The 16,895-nt window shown below is 35.8% G+C and overlaps 2 protein-coding genes across 2 annotated transcripts; one reads left to right on the forward strand and one right to left on the reverse strand.

Moving 5' to 3' along the window:
• The first annotated feature begins 310 nt into the window (after positions 1-310).
• On the forward strand, positions 311-13,470 carry LOC134856679 (solute carrier family 15 member 4-like). Its single transcript, XM_063872950.1, has 8 exons — positions 311-470; positions 649-1,571; positions 2,349-2,611; positions 4,452-4,677; positions 9,780-9,937; positions 12,368-12,467; positions 12,537-12,581; positions 13,094-13,470. The coding sequence occupies exons 1-8, from the start codon at positions 382-384 to the stop codon at positions 13,318-13,320; spliced, it is 2,031 nt and encodes a 676-aa protein (XP_063729020.1). The 5' UTR covers positions 311-381; the 3' UTR covers positions 13,321-13,470.
• A 278-nt stretch (positions 13,471-13,748) lies between these two features.
• On the reverse strand, positions 13,749-16,511 carry LOC134856678 (guanylate cyclase soluble subunit beta-2-like; the record flags this gene model as incomplete). The annotated part of the gene is given in 4 exon segments (XM_063872949.1): positions 13,749-14,623; positions 14,983-15,149; positions 15,360-15,543; positions 16,340-16,511. Coding segments are annotated over 4 exon segments (1,120 nt in total), but the record flags the coding sequence as incomplete, so codon positions are not given.
• Between the last annotated feature and the right edge of the window lie 384 nt (positions 16,512-16,895).

A 16,895-nucleotide genomic window follows, 5' to 3' on the forward strand; every position in this document is an offset into this window, starting at 1 on the left:
AAAAATGGATCTCGTAAATTTGTACGAAAGGGGGGGCTTTTTGGAAAATTTTGGCAACCAGAATTGAGGGGGGGGGGGGTCGCATTGAGAAAGTCTCGGGGTATTCTCATTTAGAAAGTCAGTTGAAACCAAATAAACAAAAGTTTAATTGAAAAAATTAGTAAAATTGGCTTAGCCATAATTGATGTAATAGGACAACCTTATGCCATTATTATATTTAAGCTTAAATTTCAGATCATTCGCCATGATGATTGCAAAAACCATTCTTAACTTTGATATTTACAATGAATATCATAATTTACTTAATTTATTGGTTATGCTCTTTTGCAATGGTAATAACACGTCATCTGTTCTGTAAACTTAGATTATTCGCAGCCATTTATGTCTTTTCTTAGTCTATTGGGCAGTAATAAGTACAGAACATCTAACCGAGTGTCCAGTGAGATGACTTTGATCCAAGGCGATTCCAGGTACAAGTAACATTACTGAATCCCCAGAAACACTTGAAAATTTTTTTGGTATAGCCATTTTTGTGAAACATCAAAAAAATCAATTGAACGAAATTTTTTGCTAAGCTTAGACAACGGCGAGTTTTTTAAGGGACACATCTATGTTTTAAATACCACTCTAACTTGTATCTGAGTACAGCCGAAATCCTGCAGCTATTGTGACTAATGTGTCGACGTCTGGCTCGAATTATGGACTTCTCGGAGAATCAAGCGTGGACCCGGAAGTCCTTTTAGCCCGAATGGGAGACAAGGGCAATCAACCTTTATCGTTCCAAGCTCAAATATATTACGAATACAAACGCAGTATTATAGCTTTGACGATTATTTTTCTTTCTGTGTTACTTGAAAGTTGCGCTTTTCATACAGTTATTTACTCTTTCATACCAATTGCAAATGATGACCCCACTGTATGGTCGGCTGTTCAAACCCTAGATATTCTCACAGGAGTTTACCTTGTTCAATACTTCACAGCATTTATTACTAGCTGGCTATCAGATACACACATAGCCCGCTTTTGGACCATATGCGGTGGTTATGTAATTTACATAATAGGTTATGCAATACTTGTCATATCTCAAGCTAAAGATTACGATGGTATTCAGTGTAAAATTGAGACATTTGTTCACCACGGGCCGAATAATTTGAATGAAACGAGCCCCGAGTTAAGCGACGCGTGCTCGCCTATTTTGGTTACGTCATTACTTATAATCGGGCTCGGCTCGGGAGTTCTTTTGGGTAACATTATCATTTTTGGCGCCGATCAGACAAATTCTGCAGAGGTGGCGCCAAAGTTTTTCCACATTCAATACTGGATGATGAAGTTTGGAGCAGTTATAAGTTGTTATGTAATCGATTATGTTGAAATGCAGTTTTTTGACTCTCAGTTTTGGCCGTTGTTGACTGCGCTTATTTGTCTCTGTTTGTCTTTGGTTGTTTTTGTGGCTGGGAGGAGGAAATACATTTACCGAGAGAGGCAGTCGGATATGACTCAGACGCTGACGAAAGTGATCTCGGCTAGTTTCTCGGAGGATACGAGACGCAGGAGGAGACGTGATCGAGAAGGTCAGAACGCGTGACTCCGGCACCACTTAATTAAATTTAAAATGAGGAGGAGGGGGAAGGGGCTACTGACTGACCTGAAAAAATTTTGATAAAAGCACCTCCATGACTAAATAACCTCTATGATAAAGGCACCTAAGGTATCAAATTTGAGAATAGGGAGGGGAGCAGATCACGTAAAAAGAAGCGTTTCGAGTTGTAAGAATGATTGAATTTAAGAAATATAATCAAAACTCTAAAGTGATAGACAAGTTTTGATAATAGACAAAATATTAAAAACAATCATTTCCCCCCAAACATTTTAAGCCCGAAATTTCAATTCATTTCAAGTCTGAAAGTTCTAAATCCGCTAATCCCTAAAAGTTTTATATTTCTCATTTTATGTGGGGTAAATAGCCCCAAATTCATTATTCAGATTTTTTCTGAAACATGAAAAAAGCCAATTAAACCACAAATTTGATTTTGAACATTTTTGCTAAATTTAGTTGACAATTAAGGCAGTTTTTTAGTTAAGCTCTGTTTTGAAATGCTGTATTTTGATTTTGATTTGCTTTCAAATGTTGTGTATTAATTTTGCTCTGTTTCCAAACTTATTGACTGCACCAAAGGCGTTTTCACAAAATCATCAAGATTTTCTGGCCAAAAATGTGTCTGCACTCCTCTCCATTATCTCCGCTATTCGCTGAAGGGCTTCGAGATGTTCTTAAATCAATCCATAGTTACGGAGATTTTCATAGTAACTTTTAGTTTTTCCTCATTTACTAATAGTTTTTCTTTTAGCTTCCATGTCTAATACGACAGGAGGGGCCAGTTCCAACATCTACCGGCTGTCCCGTCTGGACCTGGTAATGTTGGACTACGGAGGGGAGTTCAGGAGAGACGTGGTCGAATGTGTGAAGAGATACTTGAGACTCCTTCTAGTCTTCATCTCCTTCATTCCCTTCTACATGATGTTGATGCAGTTCAATACTGTCTATAGACTGCAGGGGTTGCATTTGAAACTGCCCATGTGGAGTGTCAATCGCAATGAGGAATACTCAGAGGTCAGTTTTGTTCAGACCCTCGTTCAGGTTATCGAAACCAAAATTTGGTTTTTCTTGATTGCCGTGACCAAAATTTAATGTTTCTAGAGACAGGCGACCAAGGAGAGGCGTCGCGAACAAAAATTTCCGCAATCGGTGCCATCATAAAAAAAATTGCGGAACCGCCGCCTAAATCTATTGCAACTGATTAACAGCATTTCGCAATTAATTTTCAGGCTAATTTTCAGTCTGTGAAGACAAAAAGTCTTATTTTATATGGCATTATAAGTAAAAACGTCTTATGTACATTTTGGTTCAGTTTCGTTGTATGATAGCGAACTTTTTTTTCTTCGATGTTCAAGTAACTTTGATGGTTACAGTAAAATTTAGGTGCCCAGATTAATTGATTCTAGTGTGATCTTATGAGCTGATTTGATATCCCATCGAAGAAAAAAGATGAAAAGTGTAAATAGCCCAACAAATGCAATCATCAAGAAAATTATCGAATTTATGGGCAATGTGTTCTCGGAGGATTGATTTTTTTTACCACGCGAAACTTTTCTTCTACGTATAATTTTTATATTTGATGATAATTTAAACTTTGATTAACTGTACAATTGAGGATTTTTCGCCAAACAATTCATTTTGAAACGAATTTTCATCTTTTTGATTTTACTCAATTCCCTGAAAGTGTTAACTTCGGTTCTTCAAGTTTACTGACAGTTTTTCACAACAGTTTCCAATTTAATTTAAAGTTGCATCAAGAATCTCGTTATTGACAAAAATCATCAAATCATTAGCGTATTGAGTGACCCTGCAATACCTTGATAATTGTTGATTCAGACCAGTTATGAACAAAATCAAGCTGAATGGAACTCAATGAAACAGTTTTGATCACTTCAGGTTCAAAACTGTTGTTCCGACCATTGAAAATGGGGGGAACTTTGTATTCGGGTGTGTTTTGGTTTTTTGTTTTCTTCGCAAAATCAGCTACCACAAATTATCATCGGACTGGGTTGAGTGATCAAACGACATTAAAAAACTTCAAATAAACTGCCGAGAAAAACCGGTTCGAATTTTTTGATTTTTCGTCTAATTGCGCGCGAGTGAGCAGGTTTACTTTAGCTTATGCTTAATTTAAGCCTTGAAAACTTAGTTTCACTCAAATAAAGTTAGTTTTTGGAGCTCCTAGCTTCATCTTAGGAATCAATAACTTCAAAAATTTGGGGAAAAAATTGAACCGATTTTGTCTTGTCGGTATGTCCAGAAAGTGTGAAAAAAATATGAAACGTGCCCAGACTTTGAAAGTTACGTCACGGAATGATTTTCGGTGCCACTGGAAAAAAAATATGGACCTCGATCGGGAAGTTCTGAGTTAGTTTGATGAATTTGCTCGTTTTGTGGGTAATTATTTGCAAATCCCTCAAAGAATTCGCCAATGAGTCGACAAACTCTTCTTAATAGCCACAAAACTCTGATAGTTTGTTTCGATGGAATAAAAATGATTCGTAACAGTCTCATAATGATTCAGGTGTCTGAAATTGAATTACTTATTTAAGACTTCTCAGCATAGAAAACCATTGCTGGTTGTGAAAGTCACGTCGGTTTCCGAAATTTTTGTTTCGCTCGAGGACTATTTTCTTTTATTGCGATAACTTCTCGTTTTCAATACTTGAGTATTGCTGAGAAGTCTGATCTACCCTATGGTCTAAATGAGTTTTGACACTTTTTTGTACTCAGTTTTGAATGAATAAGTATATGATTGCTCCTTTTAAACAAATCTTCAGTAATTCTAAATAAATAGGCCCAAAACTGGTTTTGCCAAATTCAAACAACCACTTGTTCGTTTCTCTGCTTCCAGTATCGCATCAAGTACCCAGTGACTTGGTTCAGCACAGGGGTGGATCTGGTCACAGTCATCCTCCTCATCCCCCTCCTCTTCTTCTTCAACTCCTCCCTCTTCGCCAGATGTATGACGTCACTCAAGGGTTGTATCTGCAGGGAGGATGATGACATCTATGACAGGAGGCATGTGTTCACAAAGGGAGTTGTCTCCTTCAGACTTACAATTGGCATGTTTGCTGCTGGTAAGTGAGGTGAAACTTAATAGAAACTAATTTACAAAATAATAATTTGAGTTATGTGTTAAGATCTAAACTCATAGAGTAATTTCAGATAAGGTACACCGTCTGCTCGCCACGCTATCTTATTTTCGGCCGGATAGATTTGTGCAACTTCTTAGCCTAATACCGATCTTAATCTTACTCTTATATCTCCTAGTCTCAATAGATCTAGTGTACACCGGTTTATGCGAGTTAGTTCCGGAACGAGAACAACTGTATTCTAAGATTAATTCAAATTGTTCTGTGTTGAAACTACAAGTAGGTTCAACACTTACAAATAAGTGGGTTGTTAGTTTGATTGAGTATGATTGGTTAGTATTGAATTTTTTATAGAGATAAAATATCATAATAATAACCAATGATGAATACTAGTTTAGATCTGGTTCCACCCATCCGGGGTTTAGAGAGTTCTAGTTCGTCAGTGTTCTATTATAATGGAAGGTGGATGATGGTGTTATTCTTTAGAGGTTAAGAGCATATTCTTTTTCCTGATTTGGAAGTAGAGTTGTTATCACGATCGTTTCGGGAGATCGTATCATGATTTCTGATCGGTTGTGATAAGTGTTGATTTGGTTGATAGGAACATTGCTTTTCTCAATCTCTTTCGGTAATGGGATGTAGTTCAACTTTGGAAGCAGTACCTGTTGACTTGGATCTGTGCGTATTTTTGAATATCGAGATGGCCATATTTCGGTTGCAATGGAATTTCTTTGCTGCGATGCCAAGTCGTACTTTAAATCCGTTGACTGTAGGCAGCATGTCATGTATGTTTTTCCATTACGTAGTTGGAGTGTGATTGGGTTGTCAAGTTCCTTGCTGCTCGTCTTTGGTCTGTATGTTATCTATTTACTGCATTGTTTTGCTCCTTTTAAACAAGACTTCAGTAATTCTAAATAAATAGGCCCAAAACTGGTTTTGCCAAATTCAAACAATCACTTGTTCGTTTCTCTGCTTCCAGTATCGCATCAAGTACTCAGTGACTTGGTTCAGCACAGGGGGGGATCTGGTCACAGTCATCCTCCTCATCCCCCTCCTCTTCTTCTTCGACTCCTCCCTCTTCGCCAGATGTATGACGTCACTCAAGGGTTGTATCTGCAGGGAGTATGATGACATCTATGACAGGAGGCATGTGTTCACAAAGAGAGTTGTCTCCTTCAGGCTTACAATTGGCATGTTTGCTGCTGGTAAGTGAGGTGAAATTTAATAGAAACTAATTTACAAAATAATCATTTGAGTTATGTGTTAAGATCTAAACTCATAGAGTAATTTCAGATAAGGTACACCGTCTGCTTGCCACGCTATCTTATTTTCGGCCGGATAGATTTGTGCAACTTCTTAGCCTAATACCGATCTTAATCTTACTCTTATATCTCCTAGTCTCAATAGATCTAGTTATGCATCGGTTAGTTAAACATCGGTTTATGCGAGTTAGTTCCAGAATGAGAACAACTGTATTCTAAGATTAATTCAAATTGTTCTGGTGTTGAAACTACAACTAGTTTCAACACTTACAAATAAGTGGGTTGTTAGTTTGATTGAGTATGATTGGTTAGTACTGAATATTTTATAGAGATAAAATATCATAATAATAACCAATGATGAATACTAGTTTAGATCTGGTTCCACCCATCCGGGGCTTAGAGAGTTTTAGTTCGTAAGTGTTCTTTTATAATGGAAGATGGATGATGGTGTTATTCTTTAGAGGTTAAGAGCATATTCTTTCCCTGAATTGGAATTAGAGTTGTTATCACGATCGTTTCGGGAGATCGTATCATGATTTTTGATCGGTTGTGATAAGTGTTGATTTGGTTGATAGGAACATTACTCCCGTCAAAAAAAGGGTGTTGTCACAAAGCGTGGGTGTAGCACGGTGGGTGAGGCTGGCTATAGAGCATGCTCAGGAGTGAGGGTATAAATTCATGCTCTCTTTTTTAGGAGGGTCTCGTATAAGATCAATATTATGATTAAAATAATCGATTATGAACCATGCTAAGATTTTTTGTTAATCGTTTTTAACATGATGTGGTATGTCATTACTAGTTAGATTGCATTTCAAATTTTTGAAAATATATATATTTTTTGTCGTACGGTTGTGTGTCGGGATGTTTGAGTTGGTGAATCACTTTGAGGTTCTTTCGATTCTAATATAAATATATAGCTATAGATAAGTGAGAATACATCGTTTGTGAATATGAATTTGCTCTTTGTGAGTTTTGGTGTTGTATATTTTTATGTTTTCTGTAAAAACTTTTGAAACTTCAAATTCTACGTCATCGGTTTGAATGAGATATTTGTTGTGAAATGCATTTGGTGATCTAATTTCTATTGTGTAGATTCCATATTGCGATGTGAGACGACATATGCTTTTAAGTTAGTAATCAAGAAGTTGTCTTCTTATTTTTGCATCGGGAAATTTTTTTGTGCCTGGACTATCTCCTTTTTCGAATAAATTTACGATTAAATTTTGTCAAAATTGTACCTTTCCTCGAGCTTCAGTTAATGGATGTATTAAAATTGGAGTACTGAAATTTCTAGGTTTTCTTCATTTCGAATCTTTTTTGTGTTGTATTACTGTTAGTTTGTAATTTTCAATGTGTCTTATTGGTTGATTCCAATTGTACAGACGTATTGGTTTGTTTTCTCAACATTTTTTTATTCTACGTTTGCCTTTTAATGATGCTGGTGATGTGGTTTCTGAGTCAGAATAGTATATTTGATCGTCAATTTGATGGTTTTAGTTTTTTGAGTCTTTTAAATTGTGGAGTTCTTGTATTGCGGTTGTTTCTGATTCTGAGACTGCGTTTCTTTGTTTTGAAAATCGTTTTCTAATAATTTGTTTTTGTTTGTTAATAATTTTCTTTCTTAGTGTTTGTCTTTTTGTTCTAATGCATCCTATTGTTTGTCTATGTGGTATAATTACGAGGTCGAATCTTTCTTTATTAATTAAACAGTTGTGTAATATGATTGTTTGTTTGTTTACTAAATTGTCTCCTGACATAAGGTTTAGGATGATGGATGCAATATTGGGTTTAGTGATTTCTAATATCCTAAACTATCAGTTCTTACAATTTTTTGTGGTTAGCTTAACTTGGGTCTTATTTGTTGTGTTGGAGAGAAAAGCGTATATCGATTCCTGAGAATGATTTTTACTTTCTCGTGTATAATTTTAAGTTAAGTTAGACTTACCTAATCTTACTTAGGGGTTGTGATTTGTGATCAAGGGTTGGCGAGTAGTAAGTCAATCCACAAGGTTCAGCTATAATTAGAACGCAAGTAGTTCGATAGATGCTATTGTATGACTTACTAAGCATAAGTGTTTTAGCGTGGGCCATCTAAGAGGAAGGGAATCAAGTGAAGGATGAGTAACCGAAGTTCTTCACCTTTTATCCTAATTAGAATGGTTAGTTGTTTGAAAAGTTTCTGATAATTCTGGGTCTTTGATAAGGGCTGGATAGTGAATCGACGTTTGAGGTCGTTAGACACTAATTAATATGGGAGGGGAGAACAAAATTGTTCTATTTGTCCCAAAGATAGGCCTTGATGAACAGAAATTTAGATATTTAGAAATTTAGAAAATTAGATATAGTTTAAATTAATTTAAAGATCCAAGGAAAACCTTGATGATCTGTTACTTAAAATGAAATTAATTTGAGTGAAAGCAAGGATAAGCCTTGATAGTTTATTGATAAAGGTTAGGGTTATTTTTTAAATTTTGATTATTGTTAGTTTTTGAGATTGGCTGTTATATTTTAGGTGATTTATACATAATAACAATTTAAGATTTATACTAACTATTTTTGTATTAATATATTCAATAAATACTTTTCCAAGATGTTAATTAAATTACAGCTGATTTATGGAAAACGACGAGTGTTGTTTTTATCGGTCGTTATTGTACAATTATTAGGTTTAGCGCCATGAAAAATTTTTGAAGAATATTTTTCAAAATTTTTTGTCATTGAATGAAAATTTAAATTTACTGCTGAAAGTATTCTGATTATAAAAGTTTGATCTGACTTTTGGTCGCACCAGATGAGTTATGTATTAAGTACTATACTCATAGAGTAATTTCAGATAAGGTACACCGTCTGCTCGTCACGCTATCTTATTTTGGGCCGGATAGATTCGTGCAACTTCTTAGTCTAATACCGATCCTAATCTTACTTTTATATCTCCTAGTCTCAATAGATCTAGTGTACACCGGTTTATGCGAGTTAGTTCCAGAATGAGAACAACTGTATTCTAAGCTTAATTCAAATTGTTCTGGTGTTGAAACTACAAGTAGTTTCAACACTTACAAATAAGTGGGTTGTTAGTTTGATGGAGTATGATTGGTTAGTATTCAATATTTTATAGAGAAAAAATATCATAATAATAACCAATGATAAATACTAGTTTAGATCCGGTTCCAATTTTCTTGGGAACTTGCCATCACAAATTTTCAATTGACGATTTTCTCGAGGCGGCGGGTTTTGTCGACCTTTATTGTACGTCGATTCAAATTGATTTTCCGAGCGCCCCAGAACACTATAAAGACACTATTTTGACAAGATGTTTTGCATCGCAGATAATTTTTTGAATAAATTGAAACATGTCAAAATGGCATGGAAACGGAAACATTTTGGGAAATTGTGACCAAAAATGGTATTTTCACGGCGCGGGCTTCTCTTCAAAATTCGTATACCTTCGTATAGTTTCGCGTGTAGAAATCTTTTAGCGTTGGTCGACCGAAAATGGATATCATAAATTGATACCATAGGGGGACCCTTTAGTTGGTGACGAGCTCGAAACCTTGAGGGAGATAGTATACCCCTAAGTCTACCCTATGTCTACCCCCTGGATCTTAAGGCATTTTCCACCTGAGCCACAGACAAATATCATTAGAAACTTTGTTTAAGAAATTCTTCAGGGTTTCTGTTGACTTGAAAATCAAACAATGCAATAGATTTTTCGATACTGTAAGGAAAACACATTGAGAGCTCTTCATTCATTGTAACATCTTACAATTTTTAGTATTACCAACAAATACATCGATACTATCATATTTAAATTGGTCTTTATTTCAGCTCTTTCGCTGACCCTCGCCGGCCTTTTGGACTCTCGGCGGGTGAATGTGTACGAGAACTGTCTTCAAGACTATTCGAAATCACCCGAAGACTGCTCAGTAATTGAGCACATTAATGGAAATGACTTCCAGGCATCTCAACTCTCCATCCAGTGGCAGGTCACTTTCCTATGTCAAAGCCCTCATACAAACTTCTTAAAGAGAACAAAAGTACACGTTTTTGTTAATTACAAAAACGAAAAGTAAAATTTAAAAAAATATACTAGAAAAATCTACTAGGGAAACGAAACCATTTGTTGTGCTAAGTCGACTATGTGCAAAAAAAACTGTTTCAAAAGACGTTATACCTATCTAACAAACCGTCAACAATACAAAAACTCAAACTCAAAAAAATGTTCATGGATTTCCACAGGAATCCATTTTCCATCCCGCACTCAGTAAAAAAAGAAAATAATCGATTACATTATATTTATAGTCGTACTTTTAACAAAATTATAATTAATTATAAGCGCCAACTTTAGGCGTTTAAACGATTTATAATCCATCATAATGATAACATTTACGGTGACATTTTAATAAATTATAATCTATTATAATAGATTTTAATCCCGTTTTCTACCAAAATATTATTTCACAAAAAAAAGCAATTACAATGGATTATAATTTAGCTATTCTGCGTGAAAACACAGTAATAATCAGTAAGAAGTAAGAATCAGTAAACCAGGGGCGGATCTAGGATTTTCATGAGGGGGGGGGGGGGTCTCCCAAACCCTATAAAGGTTGACTAGATTGATTCCAAGCTCTCCCAAGGCATTAAAAAGAGCCTGTTTCTGTCAAATCTATGCGCCGCAGGCAAAATTTTGAGAAAAAACGAGCCAAAAAAGGCGTTTTTAGGCACTTTTTGGAAACATTTGACCTCAAAATTAATATATATTAGGCGCCGTCAGTAAGCCAAAAATGGATATCTCAAAATAGTGGGGGGAGGGATGGATCTTAAAATAGTGGGGGGGGGGGGGAAATGGGGAGACCTTTTGGGTCGACAGGGGGTCGAATCCCTGAGGGGGTAGTTAGCCCCCCGACGCCCCCTTCCTAAATCCGCTGGTGGCTATTGAGACAAAATTACAGTTTCTTTTATTCGGTAAACATCTGAAAAGCACACGAAACAAAACAAAACTAAAACGTAATGAAGCGATGACGTTTGTTGAATAATAATGGGTTATAATCCATTATAATGTATTATAATTCAATAAAATTTGAGAAAATTTTTTTCTCATAAAACAATCGATTATAATTGATTATAATGATTTTCATTGTTTCGAAAAATAGTAACGTTATAATCCTTTTTTAATCGATTATAATCAATTTTTTTGGAAATTTATGGAGATTGACAATAAAAATTCATTATAATTTATTGTTTTATCCTTTTACTGAGTGCGGGATCCCCTTTCTTTTCATGATTTACCGAATTGATACTTTTAATTCATAAAAATAGACTTATTATTTTTATGACGCAGAAAAAAAACAGCGAGAAACTGTGAATTATAGGCGAAGTAGAAATAATAATCAGAAATAATAGAAATTAGTTGATCAATGTTGAAGATATCAAATAAATTTAATTAAAACAAGACAAGAGACGCCCGAAACGGGCTTCACTATTTCACGGCGTTATCACAAATTGATTTCATTTTAATGATTGCTATTGTTTTTAATTTTACAATGAAGGACATCTAAGTTGCAAACAATATTTGTTATATTATCATTAAGCTTCAGACTTTTTAATCTTTACCGAAAAATAAATAGGAGACTATAACAAAATACTGGTTAATTTTTATTGAAATTTATAGAATTTTTCTTATTCATTAAGAGGCCAAACTGTGCATTCTGTGAATTGTAAGCGGATTCCGCAACAGGCTAAATTCAGATTTTTCGCGGAATCCGCAACATTGCTCTTTTTCTTTGATCTTCTTTGCAGTTTTGGATTCCACAAACAAATACTTAAAACACTGTACCGCTCAAAACCGCTCGAAAAATAGGCAAAATTGCGGAATCCGCAACTGTATTTGCGGAATCCAGAACAGTTTGTGGAATCCACAAACAGATAATAAGACATGAGTATAGTTACATTAAGCTGTTGCGGAATCCGCAACTGTAAGCGAAATCCGCAAATTGTTAGTGGAATCGGCAAACTGTAAATGAAATCCGCAAATTGTAGGTGGAATCCGCATTTTGTTTGCGGATTCCACTTATATTTGCGGATTCCACTTACATTTTATGGAATCCACTTACAGTTGCGGAATCCAGATTAACAAACTATGTTTGATTGTTGCGGAATCCGCAACAAAACGAATGTGCCGACAAAAATTACGTTACAGCTATTTGTACGCGGAATCCACGAAACTTTTGTAAGTGGAATCCATTTACTTTTTGGAACATGTTCAAAGATTTCTCTCTGGAATCCAGGAACATACAGGCACAAAATTGTGTGCCTTTCCAGTGCACAGTTTGGCCTCGTAATGTTAGTCAATAAGTGCATCAAGGATACGTTTTATGCCCTTATAATTATAAAACTAACTGTGGTTCTGTTTTAAGGTTCCACAATATGTGCTAGCAGGGGTGTCTGAGTTATTCGTTGTTGTAACTGCCTATCAGTTTGCATATTTGGAGGCCCCTGATCAACACCAATATCAGTGTTAGTTCACATATGAGGATTTATTTTTTTCCTTACTCCTGCTGATGTTTAGTAGAAACTTTGTTTCAGACAAGATGCAGGGAGTGTTTGTTGGATTAACTTTCTTTGCACAATGTAAGTTAAACTATATTTCTGCTTAAAGCAGGTAAAAAAGAAAGGAAATAGTTTTCACAAAACTTTTACCATTTGAAGTTTTCTAAAAATTGGTTCTGCTCTCTTAGTTATTTTTCCTTTTCTGTACGAAAAAAAGCAATTTTGCCAAGCAATTTATACAGAATGTGCGACCACACTATTTGTTACAATCATGCTTGGAACAAAAAAAAGACCAGTTGATTTTTAAATCAATTTTTTCGACTCCTAGAAAAAGTTCTACTGAAAAAGTCCTCGAAGTTTCAGTCAAATTCCAAATCACGAGTGGACAAAGTTTCCGTTAAATGATAGTTGATTGACGCCGTCCGAAGTTTCTCGGGTGATACACGATTAGGCGTGAAAAAAACTTGGATCACAATGGTTCAAACAAAACATGTTTTTCTTCAACCAAGCTTTTCTAAAACAACAATTTTTAATCTATTTTCTCAAAATATTGACAGAAATCCTTAATTTTTCTATAAACTTTCCTGTTTCAGTTCTGGCATCACTTATTGCTATGACGCTGGGCAAATTTCTGGAAAACTTCGGAGATCTCTGTCACTCAAGCACCGCCTACTCACGTGACTGTTCCCCTGGAGATGACAGACTCTACTGGTACTTCTACTTACTTGGTTTTCTGCAGTTTGTGGGACTACTTTGGAATAAATATGCAGTCATGGACTACCTCAAGTGGGACTACACTGGAGAAGGATACTGTTTTTGAGAGATGAAAAGGATAGAATTAATAAAATAAACCCAGTAATCAAACTGTTTTGAGTTTTAAAAACATATCAATAACTAACCATCTACTTTGTTGTCACAGATGAAAAAAAAAATTTTTTTTTCTAGAATTGACTTGAGGTATTAACAATTAAAGAACAATATCTGTTTTTTATAGAATCATTTATATTCAAGACTATTCATACTCGCGAAAAAGGATTAAATTACAAGCTGCTCAGCTCTTTACGGAGAGCCGATGTTGTGCCCCTGGTTAAGAAATGCATGCATTTTTTTTATTCTTCTGGGCTGGGTAATGATGCCGTACCCTCAAGCAACGAGCATGGATTATAGCGGGGCTCAAATCTTCGACATGTCAATTGAAAAGAGGCGACCCAAAATTAAAATGTGTAGAAGTACTGGATTCTAGAAAAGTTTATTGAATAAAATTTTGTGTTAGTAATGTCAATGTGCGTATTTTCAGTAAATATTTGTTAAAATGGGATTCATTCAAATCTTAGACTTTCAGTCATGGTTTATACATGACATATGGACATTTCAAATTCACAATAGGTCAAATCAATCAGTGCAAGATTGTGGATTAATCAATTTGTGAATTATCATCAGTTTTTCCTTTGCTTTTAATCTCCAATTCGAATTTATGTCATTTTTGTTGTCAGGTAGTATATTGCAAAGTAGCGTTTAAGAACTTATCATCGCATAATGATGGTTTTCTTGACCGTAGTTGTCGACGTTTTTCCGCCTTGTTGCTGTTGCGGAACCATTCCCATCCCCGCATTCATAACCCCCTCCTGATAATACGTACTGGTCGTATGCTGCTGCTGGTTCATGTTTTGCATCGGCATCGGAACATTCTGTTGTTGATACACCGTCTGGTTAACACTATTCATATTACTCATGTTACTCATGCTACTCATATTATGAGCATTATTGGCCATTCCGTTAGCAGTCATAATCGATCCCGTGTTATTGACGAATGCGTTAGTAGTCATAACCGAACCCGCTGCGCCTTGCTTCATCTCAACCTGGGCCAAAGTCTTCTGCCGGGTAATTCTTCCCACTGCTTTGCCGATGCCTCTGTACATAAGTGGGTTACTGGGCACTGGTTGGCCTTCAATCAGGTTGTCATGGTAACCGACCATAGAGAGACTCTTGTCGTAGTAGAAGTTACTGCCTCCGGCATTCATCGGGACAGACTTGGTCGAGTTCGGAACCTTCCCGAGGATTTCCATGTCGCTCTTCGAGCTTCCCTCGAGGAAATGCGTGAACATGGTTCCAACTCCTCTGACCTGAAAGAAAAAATTGTTCAACAAATAAATGAGTCAAAAATACAGATTGATAGATTACCGATTGATTCAAGAAATGAGACATCTGAAAACAGTCATAATTTGTCTAATGACAATCTCTCGGACTGGGTTCTTTTTAGGATTAGTGCTTATTTTTAAAAAACCTTAAAAGTGGATTTATTTTGACAACAATTTGTTATAATTATTAAAAGTAATTATTAACATCACAACGAGGCTTAAAAGGTTACTAACTTCTTTATTAAGTATCATTATTACACTGCCTATCGTTTAAAAAGGATTTAAACTTGAACTTTGAGGACCAATGTTTGTGACATTAAACGTCAATCATCACTTTTGCTCACCTCTATTTCGCCCCGATCGAGGATGGAGAATCCGAGTCCGTCGATTTTGGCCTTGGTGGCTGGACTTATCTGGATGCGACCCAGGAGTCCGTGGGATTCCATGCGGGATGCCAGAGTGAGGGTCGATCCGTAGACACAGAATCGGGGGATCTTTTCACCGATAATGCCTGGAATGAGAGATCTTGTGGTTGAAACAATTTCTTATGGTTGACACTTCAACATTCAAAATTTGCACATCAAGAAATGTACGAGAATTGAAAATACATTCAATCAGACAAAAAGATTTCAAGGATGATGCTTCACAATTTAACAATTTAAAAAGTTATTTAACAAAATTTCTGATTTTCATCTAACAAAAGTTGCGATGATTTATTAACCAGTTATAACAGGTCCAGTGTGTACTCCAATCCTGAGTTTGATGGATTCGCTGGTGACAGGAGAGAGCACTTGTTTGCTGGCGGCCATGATGGCGAGCGCCATATTACACACTCGCTCTGCGTGACTATCCACCGGAATCGGGAGTCCGCCACAACACACGTACGCATCACCAATGTACTCCACCTGAAATAATGTGATCAGGGCTGGTCGATAAGGTAAGGCCTTATTAGGTAACCTATTTCTTCCTTAAAAGTTAGCTGAAAAATTTCTTCCTCCTTTAAGACAATAAAAACTATAGCACTAAAAAATGAAATCAATCCAAAATTTTAAATCTAGATCACATCAGAAAAAGTTCAGTATTTATTTTCAACGTCTTTTTTTCGTTCTTAGAAAGCTTAAACACTCGCGGTGAACAATGATTTTTCAAACTGTTCGCCTATTTGAAGCTTCCTAATACATTGCCTTGTGAATATAGTGTGATAAAATTCGTGTGTGAAGCATTAATGCGCAATCGCAACTCATTATTAGTCATTAAGTTCAAAAATTCACTTGGCCTTAATTGGTCCACACTTTGGCCGGAAGACTTGCGGTTATTTTCCTCAACCTTGCCTTGATTACTTTACGCCTGACGAAAGGTCCTACATTATCTTATCAAATAGACGAAAAATCAAATCTTAACGACTTGCCCTGAATGTGATTTAAAACAAATCTTTTATTTTTTTTTTTCACAAAAACTTGCAAATAGGTTTCACAAAACAAACCCAGCAGTTATCTTTGTTTCAGAAGTAATACCTAGCAGTTATCTTTAGGTGATTTTTTTAAAGATATGCTTGAGGTTTGTTAAATTTTGATTAAACTTGTACTTTCGCCATTTGAAGCTAAAATCTTTACCACATTTCGAAATCAAATTCGATTTGTGCTTTTAAATGTCACTGTATCCATTGATTTGTATGTCGAAACAGAGACTGAAGGCAGATACCTTGAAGACATCGTGAACATATGTCAGTCCGTCCAGTACTCTCCAGAGGTCATTCAAGACAGTGGCCACCACATCTGGTTTGCACTGGTTGCATATCTGGGAGAACTGGACCACATCTGCAAACAACACAGTCACTTCTTCGTACACTCCAGCTGTGAAGTCCAGACGATAACTGAAAAAAAACAAAGAAATTGACGAGAACGAGTGATTACCAACCACTATTTGCAGTGATTTGAACTTGAAACAGTTCAAAAAAGATGCCTCAGTTTCGAGAAAACCTGGTCTGAATTTTGCCGTTTTTAAGATAAAATGGCATGAAATTTACGATTGATAGAATAAGAGACTGAACTCTCAATTCAATGTTTCATTTCAAGCTGTTCAGTTATGATTGGTTATTACCTAATTCGAGTGCATTCTACAAAAAACCAAAAAATGCAAAAATCAAATAAATTTTTCATTTTTAAAATTTTTTTTTTCACTTTTTTTTTTAAAAAGTTCAACCGTTGTGATCAGATCGCTTTGTGCAGCTTGTACAGCAACCGGCTTTCGTTGCTTC

Source organism: Symsagittifera roscoffensis, unplaced genomic scaffold (genome assembly GCF_963678635.1).
Source record: "Symsagittifera roscoffensis unplaced genomic scaffold, txSymRosc1.1 SCAFFOLD_765, whole genome shotgun sequence".
NCBI classification, from domain to species: Eukaryota; Metazoa; Xenacoelomorpha; order Acoela; family Convolutidae; genus Symsagittifera; species Symsagittifera roscoffensis.

Coding starts and splice junctions, on each gene's coding strand:
- LOC134856679 (XM_063872950.1), top strand. CDS start 382: ATGTCTTTTCTTAGTCTATTGGGCAGTAATAAGTACAGAACATCTAAC. Junction 1,572..2,348: donor GAGGAGACGTGATCGAGAAG/GTCAGAACGCGT, acceptor TTTTTCTTTTAG/CTTCCATGTCTAATACGACA. Junction 12,582..13,093: donor ATTAACTTTCTTTGCACAAT/GTAAGTTAAACT, acceptor TTCCTGTTTCAG/TTCTGGCATCACTTATTGCT.